The 24,646-nt window shown below is 40.1% G+C and overlaps 1 protein-coding gene across 6 annotated transcripts in view; it reads right to left on the reverse strand.

Moving 5' to 3' along the window:
• aopep (aminopeptidase O (putative)) overlaps nt 1–24,646 on the reverse strand; it is a 287,164-nt gene that overhangs the window by 209,386 nt on the left and 53,132 nt on the right. For all 6 annotated transcript variants that reach the window (XR_008633214.1, XR_008633215.1, XM_055161429.1 and 3 more), the window contains exons 9-10: nt 12,685–12,895; nt 10,310–10,416 (exon numbers count right to left, since the gene is read on the reverse strand). Coding sequence is in view for 4 of the 6 variants with exons in the window: in XM_055161429.1 (XP_055017404.1) it covers nt 10,310–10,416; nt 12,685–12,895 (318 nt within the window). In the remaining 2 variants the exon portion in view is untranslated. The remainder of the gene's footprint in view (nt 1–10,309; nt 10,417–12,684; nt 12,896–24,646) is intronic.

The raw sequence follows: 24,646 nt of genomic DNA on the forward strand, positions 1-24,646 counted from the left end.
TGGAAAATGGCTCCAGAAACGGAATGATCTGGTGCCGCCAGCTCCCACGAATTCATCAGAGTATGGATCTGATCCGGCTCTGTGTGGATGCCCGAAAACATGGATACGCTGATGCAGGAGCTCTAGTTGCCGTCCTTACTGGACCACGTCATTGTGACTTGCACTTTCCTGATTCGCTGAGCTGCCATGCTCGTCTTAAGATCCAGTGTTATGTTCAGTAACAACTGAACCTCGTCGTCGGCCCACGAAAAGACTGTTTTCATGCTTGCCATATGTCTCGGCTCAAAATCGGCTATTGCAACTTCAGACATGGTGCTCCACTTCTTTCATTTTACCACCCACTTGACGTTGTGACAACGTGACGCCAGCCTAGTCATGTGACTAGCATTTCAGGCGGATTCGTGTTACTGTGTGGGCAGGAAAGGCTTTGATTGTGGACACAGAAACGACGTGTCTGGACGCAAATCGTTTCCAATATGGTGATACAGTGATACGGCGATACAGTGATTCATATCAGTGTAAACATAACCTTAGTTGGTTAAAATCCTATGATATGATGTTAAAAACTGAGCTTAAAAAACTGCTCAGTGTGTAAGCCAGTAGCCAAACCAGCTATATATCACATTATAGATGAGTTAATGTCTTATTGTGGAATGATCCCTGCAGCAGAATGATGTTGCATAGTACATTTTGAAGTACTTTTGCCATCCTCCATTTAATGTATATCAATCTGACAACCATTACCAAGTGTTCCCCAACGCTTCCATACTTTCCCAGTTAATACCATATTTCTTATATTTTAGCTTCAAATTCCATTATATCTCACTATTGTTGTTTACACCTCTCAGCCCTTAAGTCGTGTATAGTTTTATCACTAAAGCAGTTTAAGCCTTCCATTAAAAACCCTGATAAACTGCTGCTGCTGCCATAGACCCGAACAGAGCACCACGCACATACTCAGTCGGTGAGATAATGCTCGGCCCGCGTTCTTTTATGTCTCTACACGTTTTATCAGTACTCAAAGCCAGGATTAAGAAGGGGCACCCACTTAAGAAATTACAATTTTTTTCAAAGCTAATACTACTCCACTTCTCATTATACAGAGGTATGCATTGGCAGTATGTGTCTCAGCATGTGTACTTGAGTGCTCTGTTTGCATTTTTCCGGTGATAGTTTGATGTTGTTGCTTTAACCCTGTCAATGTTAGAAACCTGACCCTGCTCCCTGTGTAGTCTACTGTGCAAGTGGGGAACACCCGAACGACACAAGACAAGACTTAACCCTTTAAATACAGTAAAGAGGTGGTCCTAAACCAGGACTAAACCAGGACTGAACCAGGACTGAACCAAGGACTGAACCAGGACTGAACCAGGACTGAACCAGGACTGAACTGGGACTGAACCAGGACTGAACCAGGACTGAACCAGGATTGAACCAGGATTGAACCAGGTCTAAACCAGGTCTAAACCAAGACTGAACCAGGAGAACTAAACCAGGACTAAACCGGGACTGAACCAGGACTAAACCAGGACTGAACCAGAAGGACTAAACCAGGTCTAAGCCAGGACTGAACAAGGACTGAACCAGGACTGAACCAGGACTGAACCGGGATTAAACCAGATCTCAACCAGGACTAAACCAGGTCTAAACCAGGACTGAACCAGGACTAAACCAGGTCTAAATCAGGACTAAACCAGGACAAGTCTTGTACTTGAAAGCAAGAGAGAGAACCCCGAGTCCACAGAGCTGGGTGTCTGCAAAGCGCGATCGAGCAACGGCTGCTCTTAGCCCCATGGGGCGTGGAGCTCTGTGCCTTTGACCTGCGGTCACCCGATGGGTCACACGGGTCAAGTTGGGGGTGCAACTCTGGGCCCGTCCCGACATCTTGTTTAGACCTGGTTTAGACCTGGTTTAGACCTGGTTTAGTCCTGGTTTAGACCTGGTTTAGACCTGGTTTAGATCTGGTTTAGATCTGGTTTAGATCTGGTTTAGACCTGGTTTAGTCCTGGTTTAGACCTGGTTTAGACCTGGTTTAGACCTGATTTAGACCTGATTTAGACCTGGATTAGACCTGGTTTAGACCTGGATTAGATCTGGTTTAGACCTGGTTCAGTCCTGGTCCCTCCTGTGGCAGGTCACTATAGGACAGTGCTGCAGATATATGAGTCTCTGCAGTTTGTTTTCACCATTGCCAACACCTCCGGTTTGATATTTAAGTTGTAGCTATTTTATATTTGTTATTTATTTATATCTCATGTTGGGCAAGTGGGTGGACGGTGTACCCCCGCGTACCACGCCCACTACACCCCTGGTGGTGTCTTAGTGCTTAGAGTGTTTGCCTACAAACCATAAAGTGCATGGTTCAGTCCCTGCTTGAAGTGAAGTGTAGTGCATGCTATTGATACTGTGCAGTGACATCATGCTGGGGGGTTTTTACATGCATCTCTAATGGTGGAATTTTTAAGAGTTACCATGGTGACACAATGCGTGCATTAGCAAACGCTGTCGAAAACATTTTTGGATTGTCTGAAAATTCAAGAAAAGCACAAAGTGGATGAAAACAACACATTTTTGGGAGTGTGTGAGCAATACAAGCGATCATGTTCCTGTTTAAGTGTTTGAGTTTCAGCAAAAAGACGAGAGTGTCTAACTGAAAAACTGTTTTCTAACACAAGCTAGCTTTTGAGTGTAATTTTATGTGAGAGAGACCGATTTAAGTCAATCATCTCCGCTGTTGTAGTTCCAGCTAAATCTGTTCTTTATGGTCAGATCGTGTTCAAGTATAAAGCTCAGATTAAAGTCTAACAGGCCTCAGATAGAGCAGTGCTTACAGTTAGCATCACATCCTCACGGAATGTTGATGTCAAGTATAAAGTGTTAAGCTCTTGAGCAAGAAACTTCACACAACTTACCTATGTGTGAATGTGGTGTGTCAGTGAGTGATTGGTGGTGGTTGGATGGGTCTCATATGAGTCTGGGACTGTGCCAGAGTCCTACAGGGGACCATTTTTGGAGACCTGCACCCGCCTGGACCTGTTAACATTCCACCCGTTACCCGCCTGTGCCCGTGATAAATCACACACAAATTAAAAGCATTCTAACTGAAGCATCCATCAGAATACGAACTGAAAAGTTACGACTTCAAGAATTACAATCACGAAATGAAAATGAAACGGTAACGCTTTCTTCAGCACAAATACGAATTCAGATGCGACTTTACTGTCAAAAATGCGTCATCACTTCACATCATTATTTATTGAGCAGAAGAAACATTGATCGAGTGACTGTGCAATTAATAAAATTTCAACTACAATTGAATAATTAACTGATTATGAAAATTGTGTAATCAAGTTCTCAAGATTATTAACATTAACATTTCCTTGAGTGGAACGGTGCCCAAGAACTGTATTTTTCTAATAGAAGGTTACAACTGTTTATTTCTGTGATATGTCACCTACTTTAATTTAATCTCTGCTCTTCATTTTAAGCACACTTAAGACTCAACTTCTCTCTCAGCAAATAACTGTTGACTAATAGTGATTTCAATAATATATATATGTTTTTTCATAATCAAGCACCTTACATTAGTCTGTGATTTTAATACGGTTAATGCTCTGACAGCTAAATAATGTGGTTTCGAGCAGAGTTAAGACTTCAGAGCAGGGGTCCCCAACCCCCAAGGCGGGGACTGATACTGGTTCGTGTGTCATTTGGTACCGAGCTGTGGAAGCATAGACCCCCACTCCTCCCATAGATCACGCAGACCGTACCCCCCTCCCGTACGTAGCGTGAAGACCCCCCCCCATACATCGCATAGACCGTCCCCTCCTCCTGTACGTGCTGCGAACCATCCCCTCTCCTGTACATCGCATAGACTGTTCCCTCCTCCTGTACACGCAGACCATCCCCTACTCCCATATGTCGCGCAAACAGTCACCCCCTCCAGTAACGTCACGAGGACCGTCATCCCCTTTCGTACGCCGCGCGGACCGTCATCCCCATTCCTACGTCGCGCGAACCGTCACCCTCTCCCGTACGTCGCGCGGACCGTCACCCCCTCCCGTACGTCGCGCGGACCGTCACCCCCTCCCGTACGTCGCGCGGACCGTCACCCCCTCCCGTACGTCGCGCGGACCGTCACCCCCTCCCGTACGTCGCGCGGACCGTCACCCCCTCCCGTACGTCGCGCGGACCGTCACCCCTCCCGTACGTCGCGCGGACCGTCACCCCCTCCCGTACGTCGCGTGGACCGTCATCCCCATTCCTACGTCGCGCGAACCGTCATCCCCTCCCGTACGTCGCGCGAACCGTCACCCCCTCCCGTACGTCGCGCGAACCGTCACCCCCTCCCGTACGTCGCGCGAACCGTCAACCCCTCCCGTACGTCGCGCGAACCGTCACCCCTCCCGTACGTCGCGCGAACCGTCACCCCCCCTCCTGTACGTCGCGTGGACCGTCCCTTCCTCCCATACACCACGCAGACTGTCCCTCGTCCAGAACCAGAACTAAACCAGAACTAAAACCAGGTCTAACCCAGGAACAATCCCCTGTTGGTCAGCGAAATATTGTCTGATATAAAACCGGTGCCACAAAAAGGGTTGAGGACGACTGCTTTAGAGGACAAAATTAGGCTATGTTCATTAAAGGGCCCATATCACACTATTTTTACTATTTTTACTGAAACACATGTGAATGAAACAAACACAACTCCAGGTACCAACAAGGTAACACCATTAGAATATATGATCTTTAAACTAAAGTGGTTCAAATCATCCATCTTGTTTATGTTGTTTATGTCTCGTTTCTTTGACTGAGTTTAGTTTTTACGACTAGCAAAATTGATTAAATTGAGTATTCATACCCTCTGTTGTACGTCTGTTATTGTTTTTTGTGTTATTTTTGTATCTGTGTGTTTTGTTTATAAAATGTGCTATAAATGTAAAGTAGATTTGGATTTGTTTATGTCTTGTTTGAACCAGGGCTTGTCAATAACATTTCCACATGGTGATTCAGATTGGGTTTAGCACATTATTAGTGGTTAACATGCTAGTGTTAAGCACAACTGCCATGCAATCAATAGTACATTGATTTGCTGCTACTTTTCCAGGCACCAGTGCCAACAGAGCGGTGCGTTGGAGTGTTTATCCCCATGGAAAAGACTGCCTCACTCCAGGAAAAACCTCTTAAGTGCAATTTCAAATACAAACAGTAAACAAGGCTTCAAAAGGTTAAAAAGGGCATATGACAAGGTTTTCATGTTTTTCTAATTCTGACTTTGGTGGAATAGTACCGGTAAATATTCATTATAGATTGGCGGGTTTTAGAAAAGTACAAAAATACGTGAAGTAGTGGTGGATAAAATAGAAAAAGGAATACCTTAATTTGTGTTATCAATACAGAAAACTACAAAATGCGATGTAAAATATAATGCTATGCTATGCTAAATGCGATGAAAAAAAATTTAACTTAGATACGTTTTTGACCTTTTCAAAAATCACTGATAGCATTTGCCACCAGAGTGAAACTGTTTGAAACTGTGATTTTTGTCTGGCCCATCGACTAGCAGGGACTATTTATAAGTAAGCAAAACACAATTTTGGCCTTTTACACATTAATTTATTTCCTGGGATCCAGAATACACAGTTCAATACTTTACAAAGATGTAAGTCAGTCTGGTCAACGGCGAATCTCTGAAAGTTCAGATGGGTGTGAGTGACAGGTGGATTAGCCAATCAGGGACACGCATGGTCAGCATCGGAAAAAATACAGGAAATAAAATATCTCAAAGGGCTGAAAAACATCGCAAATTTCTGCAGAATAAATGATCGAAGCAGTAAACTTTGTCTGTCAATAGGGTGGGTGCTTTACACTATTGTGCACTTTTAAAATATTATGCAGTCTGATGCTCTAATGTAATTATGTTGTTATTTTGACAATGACAATAAAGAAATTGAATTGAATCTGAGGTGAGATAAATTAGATTTGTTACGTAATGATACGTGATCAATGAGCTCCTTTGTTTCACATAATCATTTCACATGGATCATTTAAAAAAAAAGAGAGAGAGAGAGACATAACAAAGGGCATGAGGACCAGACTGAATCTGTATAAACATGCAGACATATCATTCTGGATTTACCAGGTAATTTCATTTAACAACAACACAAGAAAAAAGGTGCCTTTGTTTATTTGTACTTGTTTAGTCATATCTGCTGTGTAATTTAGACAGGTTTTGGCTCTTTATTATGGTTGCTAGGTAAAAGTTAAGCAATTACCTCTACATATCTCACATCTGCATCTGGTCCAAACAGGAAATATCCAAATCTAGGCATGCTTCAGTGACATGAGTAGCCTAACCATTTGCAGCTTAACTCGGAGCATATTTTTGGTCCTTAATCCTCTGCTGACACTGTCCGTCTGAGGCTGGTCTGAAGTAAACAGGGAGCGGGCCTATTGTCCGACGGATGAGAGCTTTTGTAAAACAGAACAGGTCACCTGGTTATTACGGGCTGACACACCTGCGCGTCTGGTCTGCACTAAGCCCCCATCACGATTAGGTTTACACGTGACAGTATCCTTAGAAAGCGGCCGTCCTCTAGACTTTCAGTACAAGAGCACAGAGGAGCAGAGCCACGGGGGGAGGTGAAAGGTTCCTGGAAAAATAAGTTTGTGGTTTTGTCACTGGATCCAATAGGCATGCCCTTGTTTAAGCTTGTGCTAAAATTCCCATGAACATACTCAAGGGCAACAGGAAATGTGTTGTATTGTTATTTCCTCATCACAAACATACTTGGAGTCGTGTTTTGTTTCATTCACACATGTTTAACACACAAACACTACATTTAGCCTTCATTTCTCAAACAGAAAACACTTTTGATGTTATTCGACCTTGCCATGTCATGTGATAATATAGAAAGTGCTCCACTGGGTTTTTTAACTCCATACAACTTAACAACGATCATTTGGATGATTTCAGTCCTGGAATTTCCAATCTCTACTGAACTAAAAGTAAAAAGTCGCTGTTAACATTAAAATTACTGCTTCATGATGACACTGCAAGGTGGAACAGAGGTTTAGACATACTAATAATAAAGAATTACTCAAACATGTGTGAATGAAACAAAACATAACTCCAGGATTGTTTGTGAGGAGGTAACAACATTCTAACACGGTTTAAAGCTCACAAGAGTCAGTTTTGCGTAATATAGAACCCTTAAAATGGAACAATTCAATAACAAGAAGCATTTGAGGTGTGTCTCTGTCGTAGATGCATGACTAGTTACTCCGAATAGGATTACAAACAAAAGAGAATAATGTTTAAATAATAAAACAAATATATCGCATAGGATCGGTGAAGTCAGAGCAATGTCAACAATGAGCGTCATTGTTGTATTAAGCATACAATGAGATCAGCATATTAATATTATAATGCTATTAATAAACTGTCTTACACTTGTAATGTGGTTTACAGGCTTGGCACTGACTCTCACAGCTCTACATCCCACGCATTATTTATTCACTCCGTTCACTCGGCGGTGGAGAGATCCTCTTGTAGTCACAGTTGCCCTGAGGCAGACTGACGGAGCGTGCAAGGCTGCCAAATGGTGGTTTGAATGTGATTATGTCATTCTCCCAGATGGGAGGCAAGAGCCAGTTTTCCCTTTTGATTACACTTTACTAGAAGAAGATGAAGAAATATCCAAAAAGTAAATTCACAAATGTTGAACCTGATCATTTCTATTACTGACCTATAACCAGAGAATGTATAAAGAAGTGGACTAAGGGAGTGACACCTATAGAGTCAAATGAAGCTCAGCGAGGGTGGCAGTTATAAGGGCAAATTTGGAGCTGCATTCCATAATGGGATTAGGGATTTATTTATGGAGAAAATGGCGATCAAAATGATGAGGCTCACAGCAGCAGTTACAGAGAGAGGGGGAACACTTTTTCAATGTAAAATCAATTGTAAACATCACTGGGATCTTTGGACTCGATGGAGACGGAAACACCCCCATGTTCGCTTCCTATTTGGAATACGGCTAAAATTTGAGCTGTAAAAGGTTGAATATGTGACAACTATGGCTAATTATTGGTTCATTGTGTTGTTTTCTTGTTGCATCTCATATCTGTTCATTATACTATCTATAAAAAGATGGTTTACAAGGATTATCTTGCATTATTTTTTTATAATCAGTGTACAAGTAGTTTCAATATTATTGTTTATTTCAGTATATCTCTGTAGTAATATACAGTGCCTAAAAATGTGTTAAGCTGACAGTCCTAGTGAAGAAATGCATTTATGGAGTAGTCTATACACATAATTTTAGAGATATTTGTCACAGTGAGAGACAGGAGGACACCGGACAAGGGCCAGATAATACTCCCTACAACTGTACAACTCATCCACTGCACCAGACTATAGAAGGACAGAGGAACTCACTCACCAACAGGCTCCTACAGCTCCAACAGTGAGAGATATAGGACTACATTCATACTATAATACTCCCTACAACTGTACAACAACTCACCCTCATGTAACAGATAATACTCCCTACAACTGTACAACAACTCACCCTCACGTAACAGATAATACTCCCTACAACTGTACAACAACTCACCCTTATGTAACAGATAATACTCCCTACAACTGTACAACAACTCACCCTCACGTAACAGATAATACTCCCTACAACTGTACAACAACTCACCCTCACGTAACAGATAATACTCCCTACAACTGTACAACAACTCACCCTCACGTAACAGATAATACTCCCTACAACTGTACAACAACTCACCCTCACGTAACAGATAATACTCCCTACAACTGTACAACAACTCACCCTCACGTAACAGATAATACTCCCTACAACTGTACAACAACTCACCCTCACGTAACAGATAATACTCCCTACAACTGTACAACAACTCACCCTTACTGTAACAGATAATACTCCCTACAACTGTACAACAACTCACCCTCACGTAACAGATAATACTCCCTACAACTGTACAACAACTCACCCTCACGTAACAGATAATACTCCCTACAACTGTACAACAACTCACCCTCACGTAACAGATAATACTCCCTACAACTGTACAACAACTCACCCTCACGTAACAGATAATACTCCCTACAACTGTACAACAACTCACCCTCACGTAACAGATAATACTCCCTACAACTGTACAACAACTCACCCTTATGTAACAGAGAAGCCCGTGTTTCTGTCAATAATCATTTTATTTTTGCAATGTTTTTCCTTACAACCTCATATATAGATGAGATATATTTGTATGATTATATTTCTATATTTTATTTCTACTTGTACATATATATTTACATAATTATGCCAGTCTCTTGATATTTTTGGTACTTATTTGCAATTTATTTTTACCACTTATATTTTTCTTGTTGTTATTATAATATATTGTGATCTGTTAGCTACTATGTCCAAATACTTTCTCTTGTGGATCAGTAAAATTTGTCTAAGTCTAAGGCTAAATTCAGACTGCAGGGCTTAATGCTCAATTCCGATTTTTTGATTTTCTGATTGTTTTTGCGAGGTCGTTCACATTTCCAATTAAATGAGACTTGTATGTGACTCCAGTATGAACATTAAACGGCCCGAAAGTGTCCCGCATGCGCAATGGAGGACATGATGACGTCAACCGCAAGCGAGCGTGCTCTGTGTTTACAGAAGTTGTCCAAATATGGATGCGAGCATTGAGCACCTGGCGATTTTAAAGTTCCTCTTGTACCGGAGCCAGAACATGAACAACTTACTTGTTTTAAGGAGATTGAGAAGGAGAAGGACGAGGTTTTTGGCCGTGGCGTTTTGTGGGACAGCGGCAGCAACGTCCGTAGAAAGGAACGTGTCGGTGTGGAGACGTAGCCAAGAGTGGTGAGTGGCGATGTGCTTCACTTCAGTGACACGGAGTTCATTAACAATTTTTGCCTACTTCAGCACAGAATAGTGACGTTTGTGGCTGGTTGATAACGTGTAGGTCGAATGAATGCGCTTTGGCCGTTCAGACTGAAGTCGCATGTCAAAAGATCGGATATGTATCGGTTTCAGGACCACATATCCAAGTGGCCTGGGTCGCATTTGAAAAAATCTGATCTGTGTCGTTCAGACTGTCATTAAAAGATCAGACACAGGTCACATAGAAACCAAAAAATCGGATTTGGGTACCTTCAGGCTGCAGTCTGAACGCAGCCTAAGTCTAGTGAACTCAACAGAGCTGCTCCCGGTGCCTTGTTTTGGACTGTGTGTAGTATGCCAGTGTAATAGTGTGCACTCACCGGAGAATCTGTAGTTGTTCTTGTGAGTTGTGTAGCTCATCTGACAATCGTCTCCACCTCAGCAGAGCCTTCAGGTCAGACTGTTCTGCTGCCTCCTGCACTGAGAGCTGTTCAGACACAAGAGCTGCACTCAGTGGATCAGAGGGAATAATACAAATACAATACTATATCGAGTGTGGAGAGGAGAAGAAGTACTGTGTGGTTATCTACAGCAAAGTCAATAACAATAAAAAGACGATGCTAATAGTATTAAGTTGCTGTAATCAATTTGGTTTTCATGTCTGTGTCTATCGTCACTGTAGTAGTAATATAACACAGATCATTTGTATTTTATTCATTTTTTCTAGCACTCAATCATGCTCCATTGAATTTAGTTTAGTCTTTATTTGAAGGGACAATTTACAGAGATATTAAAGGGCACATGTGATGGTAAATCCGTGTCTCATTCGTTCATTCCTTTTTCAAAATAAAACCAAAAATAAGAAAAGGAAAATCAGCTGTTTTCTTAATTATTTGTCTAACGACCGTTTCCCGTTTCCGTGACTTAAATTGCGATGCCAGACTGAACCAGGACTGAACCAGGACTAAACCAGTACTAAACCAGGACTAAACCGGTCTCAGTCCTGATCTCAGTCCTGGTCTCAGTCCTGGTCTGAACCCGGTCTCAGTCCTAGTCTCAGTCCTAATCTTGTCCCGGTCTGGTCCCGGTCTAAGTACCAGCCTCAAACCCTGTCTCAGTCCCGGTCTCAGTCCTGATCACCTGACAGTCTACGCGGGTGCAATTCCGGGCCCGTCCCAACACTCCTGGTTCAGTCTCGGTTCAGTCTTGGTTCAGTCCTGGTTCAGTCCTGTTTTAGTCCTGGTTCAGTCCTGGTTCAGTCCAGGACAACATTTTAACATGACTTAAAGCTCACAAGAGTACATTTTGTATAATACCTTTAAGCTCATAAAAACAGACATGTTCTGGACCAAATTAAAGCTAAATAGCTAGTTTCCATCTGGAGTCCCTGAGATACCTGGAGTCAGTTGCAAAAACACATTTTAAGAGGTGACAACTTGCACTGCCAATGTGCAAGGAGTGAAAAGATCTGCAGAGTAATACTGATGATGTATTCAAGGTTTCAAAAATACTTTTACACCTTAAAATTAACACTGTAAAATATGTTATTTTTTTAGCACTGGTTCTTTCACTTTCCATGAGAATGCCAATATGACTTCAACTGGAAATTTAAGGGCTGAAATCAGTCAGACTTCCCAGGAGGGGCTATATAATGGTATAAATCCTAACAATCATGAAATCACAATGTATTTATACTACTCAAAGTTGCAATAATTAACACTGAAAATTGACAAAATGACTGTATTGTTGATCCGTGTCTAACCAAGGGTAAACAAGCCTGATGCTCTTGATACGATTTCAGAATTATAAAGAAGGTCAAATTGTATGGAATTTGAATGCAAAATTATGCTTGCAGTAAATTCTACATCCATATGAGTATTTTGTATGTATGATTTGACATTGGCATAATACTGGTAAACTGATTTATAGTTTGTAATGAATCACTAATACACTATATATAGGGAGTACTCAGAGTGTGATACAATGCTTGAGGGATACTAGTGTCGCCACCATACAAAAATGTCAAACTCAATTTTGATACTAAAGAACAGACTTGATACTCAGTACTGATTCTGACACCACTAATAAAATGTATTATATTCATTGTCATTTTCAACATTCAATTGTAGTATTTTGTTTTATATTACCATGTGGCTTTACATCTGTGTAAACCCTAAGTTCCAGGTACCGTCCATAGTGGATATTGATCTATGTGGTCTTCGCCTTGTTCTGATACAGTTCGATATCATTCTAAAGCAGGGGTCTCCAACCTTTTTCTTCCAGTGAGCTACCTTTACAAAAAGAAAATGGCACAGAGCTACTAATTTCAATTTTACAGACGAAAAATTAAGCATAAAATACCTATAAAACATAGACGTTTATCCATTTATTAGTGCACAAATTAAGGAATCACAATAATAAATTTACAATGGTAGTTCATCAAAGTTGAATCATTCAGCACAAGATTTATAATTCAGAAATTCTTTGGCGAGCTACTTGGAAGGGAATAGAGAGCTACTGTTGGCTCCCGAGCTACAGGTTGGACAGTACTATTCTAAAACTTTGCAGGAAAGGTTCTGTCCTGTGAATGTGACTTATTTAGTATCGACACTTGCTGAAGTGAGTAGTTTTGACACTAGTTTTATAATCTGATTTTCGATACTTTTGAGAACCATAGTTGGTACTTGAGACAAAAAAGATTAGGACCACTGTTCTAGATGTTTTTGGGTGAGTATACAAAACAGTTATAACATACTTGCTGAGCTTGGGCCCATATGATATCTTCTAAGAAGGTGGCAAATCCTTCACTGATCCACTCTTCGGTCCAGTCTCTCGCTCCGATAACCAAACCGAACCAGGAGTGTGCGATCTCATGACATAATCTGGACCCACAGAGGGAGGACTCCATCGGGGAAGCCCCTTCAGAAACACCCAAGACGCTCTGGGACAGGAAGACGATGTGTGGGCTGGAAGACATAAGGTGTATTTAAGTAAGATTAGAAGATAATAGCGCTAAGTATATGTTTGCACAATCAGAAGCTATTGAGAAAGAGCAGTCGAGACCAAAACAACTGATTTATCATGACGAGGTTCACACCCACCCATGTGTTGTCTAAACATGCAGCATCCCAGCATGTCTAGGTGTTAATTACTGTCAATGCAAATGAAGAATTTCCCACACTTTCATTACCTCCTTTATTCGCAGAGGCTTACTCATCATCTGCTACTGTCAACACGCATTAGGACCACGCCAAGGAAAACAAAAGAGTAGTTTATAAAGAGTGCCATATATCAATGAATGAACTGTGCCAAGGAGAAACTGAGAAATCCATCTTGTCAGTTTAAACAAGGTGGTACTGCAATCACATCTGAACCTTAAAGGGACCATATTGCGCTATTTTCTGATCTATGTTGTAATAATTCCTCACCACAGACGTACCTGGAGTTGATATCTCTACTGAACTAAAGGTAAAAGGAGCTAAAACTACCACTTCATGACATCACAAGGTGCAACAGAGCATTTTGAGATTTGGAGATTAGACAGACTAATAATAAAGGATCACTCAAATGTGTGAATGAAACAAAACACAACTCCAGGTTATGTTTATGATGAGGTAAGAACATTATAACACGGCACAATTTACACACAAGCAGCACATTTTTTCTGATGCTTTAAACATGATTTAAACAAAAACGTGCTTTCTTGTATGCACGGTTCTCACTCTGTTTCACTGACAAAATTTCAAAACTTTTCCATGACGTTTTCATGACTTTACGGCACCCTGCATGTGTAGAACTGATCAGACTTTTAGGGCTAAATATGAAACGTTAACTCTTTCCTCTCACCTTATGGTTTGGTTTTATAGTTTTTTTTAACATTCAAAATACTGTCAGTGCATTTATTGTCATCTCTTATAAACAAATCATAATAGTCTAATGATAACTTAACAGAACACTGTAGTTGTGTGAAAGAGATACTAACATTTTTCAAAACTTTTCCAAAACTTTCACTGAATTTACAAAATTCTATGACTATTCCACGCCTGGAAAATGACATTTTCAATATCCATGACTTTTCCAGGATTTCCATGACCGTGGGAACCCTGTATATGTGTATTTGTCAGAGAATAATTCCTGTGTACATTCCTGTGTTTTGTAAGGTAATAGTTATGGAATTCTCTAATGTGATGTTACGATTTCCAAACAGGAAGTCAAATTTTATAGCTAAAAAAAATGGACAAATTGGGAAAACGAGCATGCTTTTGTACAAATCTTTAGTATAATGAGCATAACTGTGTTTCAGTAAAATGAGGAGTCTAACCTGTCATAGGCACTTTAACCTGCAGATAGAGGACACATACAAGTTTTTCTCATTCTCAGTTTATGGACAGGCCTCATGTGAAAGCTCAAAACCTCCATAATTCACTCACTGAGCTGCAGAGGCTGCACTAGCACTGATTAATGATTGGTTGCAGATGCTGAGGTTTTTGTAGTGATCTATGAGTCATTTTAGTTTTATTTCCAACTGGTTTTAATCTTTGTAACTGGCAACCCAAAGTAAAGGCTTATACTACTTAATTTAATCAGCGAAAGAATAAAAAAACTAAACAACTTGGCCTTTATGTATTCTGTTTTTGTAATTAAGAATAAATCAGAATTACAATCGTTACCAATAAACACAATATTAAATTTGAACATGTTTGCCTCATATCTGGGGATAAAGAGAGGTCAGGTTTATTAAATTTAAAATCAACAGTTGATGATAGAAGCATGAACTCAAAACATCAAATGCAACTGCTTTATTTAAAAATAAATCTTGCCCAAAGTAACAGAAACTGAAATTAGATGAGGTATTCTAACCTCGCAGTTGTAAAAATAATTATCACTTTCACGCATCAACCCATTTACAAATCAGACACGTTTCCTCCGTGAAAACATTTTTGATTAAATACATTTACAAAATCTCAGGAGAAGTTCAAGTATCTGAAGCTAACACAATTAACTCACACATAGCCTTTGTTTCTTTATATTTATTGATTTATTTGAAAGGTCCTATATACATTAGGGTGCATTGTTTACCCCAGTGTCAGAAATTCAACTTGTCCTCAATTTTACAATGTGACAATACCAATTAAAACAAAATTTGTGGAAGATTAGCTCAATTGAATAATATCTACTGGGTCCACCAAGCCTCTTATGTTCCATCTTAACAGCGTCCTTAAGGCTCCGGCAGAAAAATTACTTTTTCTCAAAAAATTTTAAAATAATCAATTTAGGGCAATGGTGTCAATGAAAGTTGAATATAAATGTTGCTTTTGCTATTTGCAATTTTATATCCCTATCTTCATAACTTTCTAAGATATGACAATTTTTTCAAGATTTTGAGTTTTTTTTTCATAATTATCCAATATCCAAAAAGACCAAAGATGAAATGAGACACATAAAGTTAGTATTCTTTCTGTAGTGATCAAAAACTGTATAAAAAAGTGAAGTGAGTGTGACGTCACCCAGAGCCTCCCACTGACAGGTGTGACTCAGGGTTTGGTAAACCCAAGTTTTCAGAAAGGATAAGGATGTTATTAAAGAAAAACAGATTTTTCAACTCAGATTTAAGGCTTCTGCAGGCACTGAACTTCAGAGGCTTGGTGGACCCAGTAGACATCAATAGAATTTCATGAAATTTCTCACGGAAGTTTACTTTGGCAAGTGTGAAAAATTGATACTAAGTACAGATTGATTTTCAAAAAGTTGGGCAAATGATGCACCCTAATATACATATACACAAAATTGATTATTGTGAGATTTAAGTCATGTTATAATGCTGTTACGACATCAAAAATATGCCCGGAGTTGTGTTTTGTTTCATTCATACATATTTGAGTAATCCTTTATTATTAGTCTGTCTGCATCTCCAAAGCTCAAAATGCTCTGTTCCACTTTGTGATGAAGTAATAGTTTTCAAGTCAATAGCTCCTTTTATCTTTAGTTCAGTAGAGATTAGAAATTCCAGGGATTAAATTAGCACTTCCTGAATTACATTACAAGGTCAACTGGTATCAGTTTGAGAGAAGAGCTCACCCTAAATATGTATGTGTGAATGAAACAAAACAAAACTCCAGGTGTGTTTTAGATGAGGAAACAACATGGATATAACAAAGATTGGAAAATATGGGCCCTTAAGAAAACAAAATAATAAAATGGCTGTCAATATAGGTTCCCACAAAAATACAGGCATGAAATCATTGTGATTTGACACAAAAATACTCACATTTCTTCCTTCAAAGACTGAACTCTGCTCCAAACCACAAGCTTTTGCTTACTGTAGACCTCTCGATTTAAAAGACTCAAGCTGATCACTGACGATAAGAAATAACTGAATCTCAATCTCGATAAAAATTCAATTAAAGGCCCAGCACTACTTCTGAGACTCCCCGAAGAGTCACATGTTTTTGAAAGTGGTGTCACAAAATATTATTGATTTGCAATGACCAAACTGGCAGTGCAGACAGTACAATATTGATCCCCATCTCAACAGTAAATCTTCACCGTAGTACACAGCAGTTTAATGAGGAGTAGCACAAAGCTCGTACTGTAGAAAGCATTTGTCACGACTCAAACAAAACCTGGAGTGTTTTGTTTCATTCACACATATTTAACACACAAATTCTGCATATTTAGGTTTTTCTCTCGTGTCACGTGCTAATACAGGAAGTGCTCCACTGTATTTTTACACTTCATACACCTTCACTAACAGTGTTGGGAAGGAACCTAGTTTAGACCTAGTTTAGACCTGGTTTTAGTGCTGGTTTGAGTCCTGGTTTTAGTTCTGGTTTAGCCCAAAATGTGAAAACAGGAAAACACCACCATGTAATCCATTTATTTCAAGAAAGTAACTGTAATCCAATTACCACTCATGGAAACAGTAACTGTAACTGAACACAGTTACTCATAATTTGTACTCTGATTACGTAACGCTGGTACATGTAATCTGTTACTCCCCAACACTGTTCACTAAAATCATTTGGATAATTTCATCCCTGGAATTGCCAGTCTCTACTGAATTACATGTAAAAAGTAGCTGTTAACTTAAAAACAAAATCTAAATGGGAAGAGGAGCTGAATATTATTTTATCTGAGGGCGACTGGCTTTTGATGTGCAGCACACAACAAACAACAACCAGCTCCAAAAGGTGTAGGGAATTTGGGTGGAAATGTCTTATACGATTCTTTATTACTCCCCAAATTACTGTCAGAGTTTGATTGGGGGTTTGATTGTCATTGTTGGAGACAGTGTGGCCACTCAAATGCCAATCACTCTCATATTTTTGGACATTTGGACAAAATTAAAAACATTCTGGGACAGTGTGTTTGGAAAAACAGATACGATCTTGACTTATGTTGTCCCCAAGGACCCGGAGATATTTTTGTTAGGCCTTCTGCCTGGAGAGGTGATCGAAAAAGCGGACGGATACCTTTTTAAGTTTCTGACATTGGCATCAAAAAAAGCAATAACAAGAAGCTGGCTTAAAAAAGACCCACCTTCAGTGAATCAGTGGCTAGGAACGACTGACTTGTTTTCTACAACTCAAAGGACATTTCTTCATTAAACACTTTACAAAATGGTTGAAATATAAACAAAACGAGTCCTCAACGCAGTGAAACAGTGCCCCAACCTTTGTATTGGCTGTACTTTGTTTGTTTGTTTTTTACTACAGAAAACTTGAAAAACTGAATGCAAACATATGTGAATAAAACAAAACACAACTCCAGGTATGTTTTTGATGAGGTAACAACATTATAAGATGGCTTAAAGCTCACAAGAGTAAATTTTGTACTCTAGCTAGTAATATATGTAGTTAGATCAGAATTTCTTAAATCATGTTTCTCAACATGACGGCTATAAAATGATTCTCACTAACATTCCACTCTTTCACAAGATCAACAAAATGCCAGTGACCCTGGACCTGGAACGACTCGATGAAAGCGGTGGTATAGAAGCTACTTTGAGAAGGGATCAAGTATTTCTGCCTGATTTTAAGTTTGCATCACCATTTGAATAACTGAAATAAAAAAATATTCTACAAGAACGGTGGACATCTTTAAAAAAGGTGGCCGCCTTGAATTTGTGACAAGCATCTTTTTCCGTTTAACATGTCCTTTAGAGAGCATTTATATCAAATGTTCTGCTTGGATCACTTTTGAATAATTTATATAACAACCATTTAATAGCAATTGAAAAATGGCCTCCACATTTAATTTTTGAGTGGCCTTATTCCAAAATATAGACAGCATCTTTGCCAAATTTCATGCTTTTAAACCAAAGTGAAAGATTTTTTTTTTTACTAATCTGCTGCACTATTACAAAAAACACATTTCTTCAGCTTCATGACATCACAAGGTGGAACAGAGTATTTTGAGCTTTGGAGATAGAAACAGACTAATAATAAAGGGTTACTCAGAAATGTGTGAATGAAACTAGACACTTTATAATATGACTTAAAGCTCACAAGAGTAAATTTTGTGTAATATAGGACCTTTAACCATTGCGGCACGTGCACTGATATTACGATCGGAAATTTTGATTGACTTGAAATGACCAAACTGGGCCGTACAAGCAGTGCAACATCGATCACCGGCTTAAAAGGAATTCTTCAAAGTGGTATGCAGCGGTTTAATGATGAGTAGCACAAAGCTCATATTGTAGAAAGCATTTGTAGAGTCATGTGCAGGCTGCCCTCCCACATGTGACCGTGATCATGAGACACTACTACAGCTTTGGAGGCCTCTTTCAAAACCAAGGTCATGGCTGAAGACTTCTCTGGACATTCTTTAACATTACCTTACATAAGAGGGGGTCGGCCCGAGGGGCTTAGGGGGGGCTCCGTGTGCGTGAGAGACATAAAAATGGGACAGAGGTCACGCGGGGTCAGGGAGGTGCTGGTATGTACGGTCCATACAACAACACGCTCTGAAGGATCCATTCACACTCTGTGCTTTCAAGTGTCCCCCTTTGCTGTGAACCAGGCCTCATGGTCGTTGAAGCTATGGGGGGTATGTACATCTATGGAGGAATGTACAGCGGTTACCATGGCGATACAGTGTACACAATTAGCAAACACAACCTACTTTTAGACTGTATGAAAACGCAAGAAAAGGAAATACAAAAATTGATTGAAACTAATTTTCAAGAGCCTGTGATCAAGTGTTCATAGTCTCATTTAAGTATTATGATTTTCAGCAAAAAAATGAAACAAGAGTTGATATCTTGTGACGCTGATACTATTCAAAAGGGACTTGTTTAACAGCACAAATCAGCTCACCTAAATCGATTCCTTTTAGTCAGATTAAAATCTAACTTGAGTAACAGAGCTTCAGACAGAGCAGGCCCTTCAGTCAGCTTCATCTCCCAGGGAAAGTAAAAAAAAATAAAAAAATCACTTGCTTTGTGAGTTTTAACCCTTCCAGACCTAAGGGGATTTTAGTACATTTGTCCTCGCCTGGATTTTTTTTCTTTCTTAATTGCTATTAAAACACCCCCTTTTACCCCCTAATGAAGTGTTATACATATATTTTTTAGTACAGCCTGTTATTTCACAAAACTGCTATAGCTGGGTCATATGGCTGTAATAAAAGCTACAGGACCAACCCCCCCCCCCAAAAAAAAACTGAAAATATAATTCACTTTTTTTTTTTTTTTTTTACAAAACACACAGCAAACATGCAGCAAACATACAGCAAACATTTTGGACATTTAAGTTAGGGCCTTAGCTACAAAAGTTGGAAATATAAAGTCTGTAAGTAAGCTAAAAATATCCTTATTACCTTCAAAACAAAAAAAAAGTGTATTTGCCCCATGACTTTACTGGTGCCAATGGAAACAACTCATGTCAGGTCCAGGGCACAGAGCCACATCACTTCCATGCATTTCCACGGTGTATATTACATTTGTGTTTGTACATGTTGAGTGAAATAAACCTTTCAAATAAAAATAGAAAGGACTGCGCAGTTATGCAGACCGAGATGCATAATTTGCCATTTATTTGAGAAATAATTGGAGCGGCTTTTTCAATTGTTACGAACACACACGCTCAGAGCAGTCGACCATCTTGACTCACTACACTCTTTGGCAAAGTTTGGGCCAATCATAATGGATAGAGCGCATGTGTTTGGCGTAAAACAAAGTTCCTACAGGACACTCATTTTCCCTACGTCATTCCGTAGCGTGTGTGACATAGGATAATGCAGGAAATGTGCTCAAAAAGCCGCAACTCTCAACTTTTCAAGGGGATAAAAGTAAGTTTCTATCTTTTATGGTTGGGAAGTTATGGGCAGTTATATAAAACATATTTCCAGGTGTCATACGTATATGATACCGTGGGTCCAGAAGGGTTAAACCATGTGATAATGCTGATACCTCAACAAAAACATGCCCAAAGTTGTGTATCATGAAGTGAAGTTCAAGTTATGAGCTACCTTTTATTTTTAGTTCAGTAGAGATTAGAGATTAGAGTGTATGGAGTTTAAAAACATAGTGGAGCACTTACCACTTGACATCATAAGGTGGAACAGTGTTTTTTGTTTGAGAGAAGAACTCATCTTAAATATGCAGGATTTGTTAAACATATGCAAATGAAATGAGACACAAGTCCGGATATGTTTCTGATGAGGAAACATCATAACTTAGATCAAAATATTGCATAATCTGAGCCCTTTAAAGCTCATCTCCAAAACAGCAGTAACACAAACTCATTTTCATCGCAGCCTCTCAGACCCATGTTCCAGATTAGAAAAACAAATCTGTGACTGGAACAGCAGATGCTAACATTAGCCTTATGAGCTCCATTGTCTCTTAATCTCATTGTAGCACAACTGGATAAGAGTGGCTTTGTTGTGGCTTGCAGTGGTGTGTGAACGCAGCGGCACAGAGACAGGCTTTCAGAGACGCTGCTCGCACTGGCTCCTCTGAGGGTGGCAGAATCCTCCGCTCCAGTGACAAACAGTGTCATCGCCGTGACAACAACAACATCTTTTACGTTCACTAGTGCGCTGACTGGCATTAGCGTACATCTGGGACCTGCCACAGACACTTATAATATGCATATGGAGCACCTGAGTGAGTGGGTGGTACTTCTCTCTCATTTTCTGCATAAGTCCACATCTGACAACTGCTGAACAGTAATGTTTCTTGAAATGGTTTTAGGCACAGAGTTTAAAAATACATGGTAGAATGTCATGGATTTCAGCTTTGTGTTTATAGGTGCCATTTTGGGGACTTTTCACCAACACTCAGGAAGTGCTTGGGCTGGGAAAGTCTTGGGGTCCCATCGAGGGTGCTGGAGGAAGTGTCTGGGGTGAGGGAAGTCTGGGAGTCCCTGTTTAAACTGCTGCCTCTGTAACTCAGCTCCACATAAGCGGAACAAAATGGATGGATGGATAATATTTTGAGTGCGTCAGAGGTACTACTCTAATTTTCTGTATAAATCTACATATACCTGACAACTGCTGAAAACCGTAATACTTGTTTAAATTATTTTTAGGCACTGAGAGAAAGCTTAAAACTCACACAATATAATTCATGTCTATTCATGTACTCACTCCTATTTATAGGTGCCATTTTGAGGACTTTCACTAATTCAAAAGGCAGACCATTTAACGTATGAGCTTATTTTTCAAGACTCTGAAACCCGAGGATAGAGCTTTGGATTTTTTGGCATGATTCATCTCGCAGCATTAAGATTCATTCAGTCGACAGTAGGCTCGTACTCTTTTTATTTAACCAATCGCTGCAATGCGCCGGAACGCTCAGTGGTGTCCAAGTAATTCCCAGCAAATAAAGCAGAGAGTGAACACATCTGTTAACGATCATTGTCGTTTCTGCAAGATGAAATTGTGAATTAAAGGTGCAATAAAAAATGTAAAGTTTGTATTTGACAAAGGAAATCCAAAGGAGGATAGCGTATGCAGTCTGCTATCGCAACTCGAGTTGGTTCAGTTCTTCTCTGATTGGCCGGTGTGTCTACAACTTCCAGGGTTCTTGCAAACCGTCAAGTGTATTCCGATTCCTGACTTAGTCACTGGAGATTGAACAGAAGCACTTGGTGGTGCCAGCCTGGCTAGTGCAAATCATCCATAGAAATGCTTTAGCTGCTGGGTCACAACTGGTGAATATTTGAAAACTTTTGGATAAACATACATTTTACAAATCTCAACAAGTTTATTACTGGGGTAAATTAAATGAGATGTGACAACACAATCCTAGTCTCTAGAGTAGAACAGTTGGAGTACAAACTTTTTGCTATTTGCCTTGCAGCTACTACTATGTCAGAAAAGGTTTGCTTTTAGTAGGGCTTAATTAAAATCATGATTTGAATGGTCACTTTGCAAATGATGTGATAATTATTATAATATACCATTGGCGCAGAAATCCAGTAGTTTAGAGCTCTATTAACACATTCTGAAATGCATGTGTGAATCGTGTATATGTTGTGTGTGCACTCAGCTGAATCTGCAACTGAAGTATTATGCAAATCCATGGGCAATTACAATATTTATCATCGAAATCCCAATTACCAAGTTTCCATCTCCTCTTTTCCAAAACTCTCTGTACAATAATCATTTGTATGTCTGATAAATCTATGGTTGTGCATGTACGTGTCCAGACTGGGAGAATGCCTACACATTTAGCCTGACCTGATCTGACCTCTGTGCTGTGGTCATTTCACAGTGGAGGACTGTCACATGAGTCGCCTGTGACTTGTCTTTTCCCTCGGCGTCTGGACCCCGGGCCTGTGAGCTGCGGGTCGGGGCAAGTCTTCAATTTGGAGAGGTGCAGTTTGCAATAGGTTTCACAGTTTCACTCCTCTGTCCCTCCATCCATTATTCATCCCTCCATTTCCCCATCCGTCGTTCCGGGCTGCAGGCCATTTTTCCCCGGTGGACCGCTCCTATGCATAATGCAGAAGGGGCCCTATCATAGGCGTGTAATTGACATCCCCAGTCTGGTAGCACTCATAAGCAGGACACCAGTAGAACAGGTGCACGAGACAGGTGCACGAGACAGGTGCGCGGCTAAAAGACGATAACAGGAAAGTGAAGAGAAGAGACCATTTCTTATTGATAGGTGCTATGTCAGGTCAGGGTCTCAACTCTCTACAGATACTACTGGGGATAGGACTACCGACTTATTTTATTGTCATTCACTCCGAGAACTGTCAAATGTCAGGAAACAACATCACATAAATGTCTTCATGAATGGAGAGTAAACTGTACATTTCATTTATATTCTAGATTTGGAGTGTAAACCCGAGCTACAGTTTTGATAAATTTATCTCAGGCAGAAAGGCTTTCAAAGGCAGTCATCTGGAATCTGACATTTCGACTCCTACCCTGGATGTTACTCTGCTTCAAGCTGCCAGTGCCTGTGAGTTGCAGCCTCACACTAGGCTTAAGAAAGAGTTCAGTCTAAAACTTAGTCCAGACACCTGGACTCATGGTATTTTGCTTTCATGAGAATTCAATAGATTTTTTTTTTTTTTTTACAAAGAAATATGCCGCGCTGTTATACGCATTATTGAATCTGCAGACTTATTTCATCAGATGTTTTGCTCATAACATCGCATAGAAGTTAAATGTTGACCACAAGAGGACTTAAAGGGCATTTAAAGGGCACAAGGCGAATGGGCACCACTTATGATCTGTGTGCTTCACCTGAACGTCCATCTTCATCAATCGTCGGTGAGTTGTGAATGTTTGATTTAAAGATTTAAATCAACATTTGGACATTACTTTTACTTGAACAATCCCACAATCTTCCATAGTGGTCAAATGCCACAATAGTCGAGTACACTGACACAGTGGTGCGGAGCAGTGTGGGGACAGGTGAACCTTCACACAGAGCAGCTTTGTCCCAGTGAAGGTGGGCGTCTGCTTACGGGAAAAGGCCTTTGTCTGAGCACCTCCCTCTGGACACAAGCTCAGGGCTATTTTAGAGCAAACTGCCCCAGCCTCCGTTTTAACCAGTCTGATTCAAATGTCTGGCATTCCAGGCTGGCTGCACATCAGCACCGAGCTCCAGAGCCAAAAGCCGCTCCATGTAAGGGCCGATCACATGAGGCCGGCCCCCTGGGAGCCGCCCCGCCCTCATCATATCACACTATGAAAATAAACAGCAGAAACCCTATCAGAGCATCAAGAACACAGAGGTGAAACATGAACGCTTCAGAGGCATTTGTTGTTCAGCGTTCAACAGCTCTGCCCAGGCTCATTAAACATTCAGAGATTTCAGATGAGATCGATACAGAACTATACCTTCTTGTGTAGGGTTTGTCTGACAGCTACGTTTATGGTTTTGTATATCAGTCAAACAACAACAACAGAAGACGGGAATTCTCTGTTCTCAGTTAATAAAAAATACAATGACAAGCTCGCTACTCTTGATTTTATCTGAGTGAAATTAGTCACATATTCAGATAAACAATGTCATTATTGTGCTAAAATATTGAAAAATATAAATATTGAAAAAGCATGATACTAAATTTAGTGATACGGTATCGATATCGTGGGCTCCTGTATCAATATATTGCCACGATTTTTTGGTATGTGTACAATCCCTATGGCTCTCTCGGCTACAAAACAGCCACTTCACAAGAGGATGTACCAACACAGACGAGAGAGCAATAGGGGGCCTCAGTCTGCTGTACAATTCCACCTAAAAGCCA

This window comes from Boleophthalmus pectinirostris, unplaced genomic scaffold (genome assembly GCF_026225935.1).
Source record: "Boleophthalmus pectinirostris isolate CB_2022bp ecotype Guang Dong unplaced genomic scaffold, ASM2622593v1 HiC_scaffold_4, whole genome shotgun sequence".
Classification (NCBI taxonomy): Eukaryota; Metazoa; Chordata; class Actinopteri; order Gobiiformes; family Gobiidae; genus Boleophthalmus; species Boleophthalmus pectinirostris.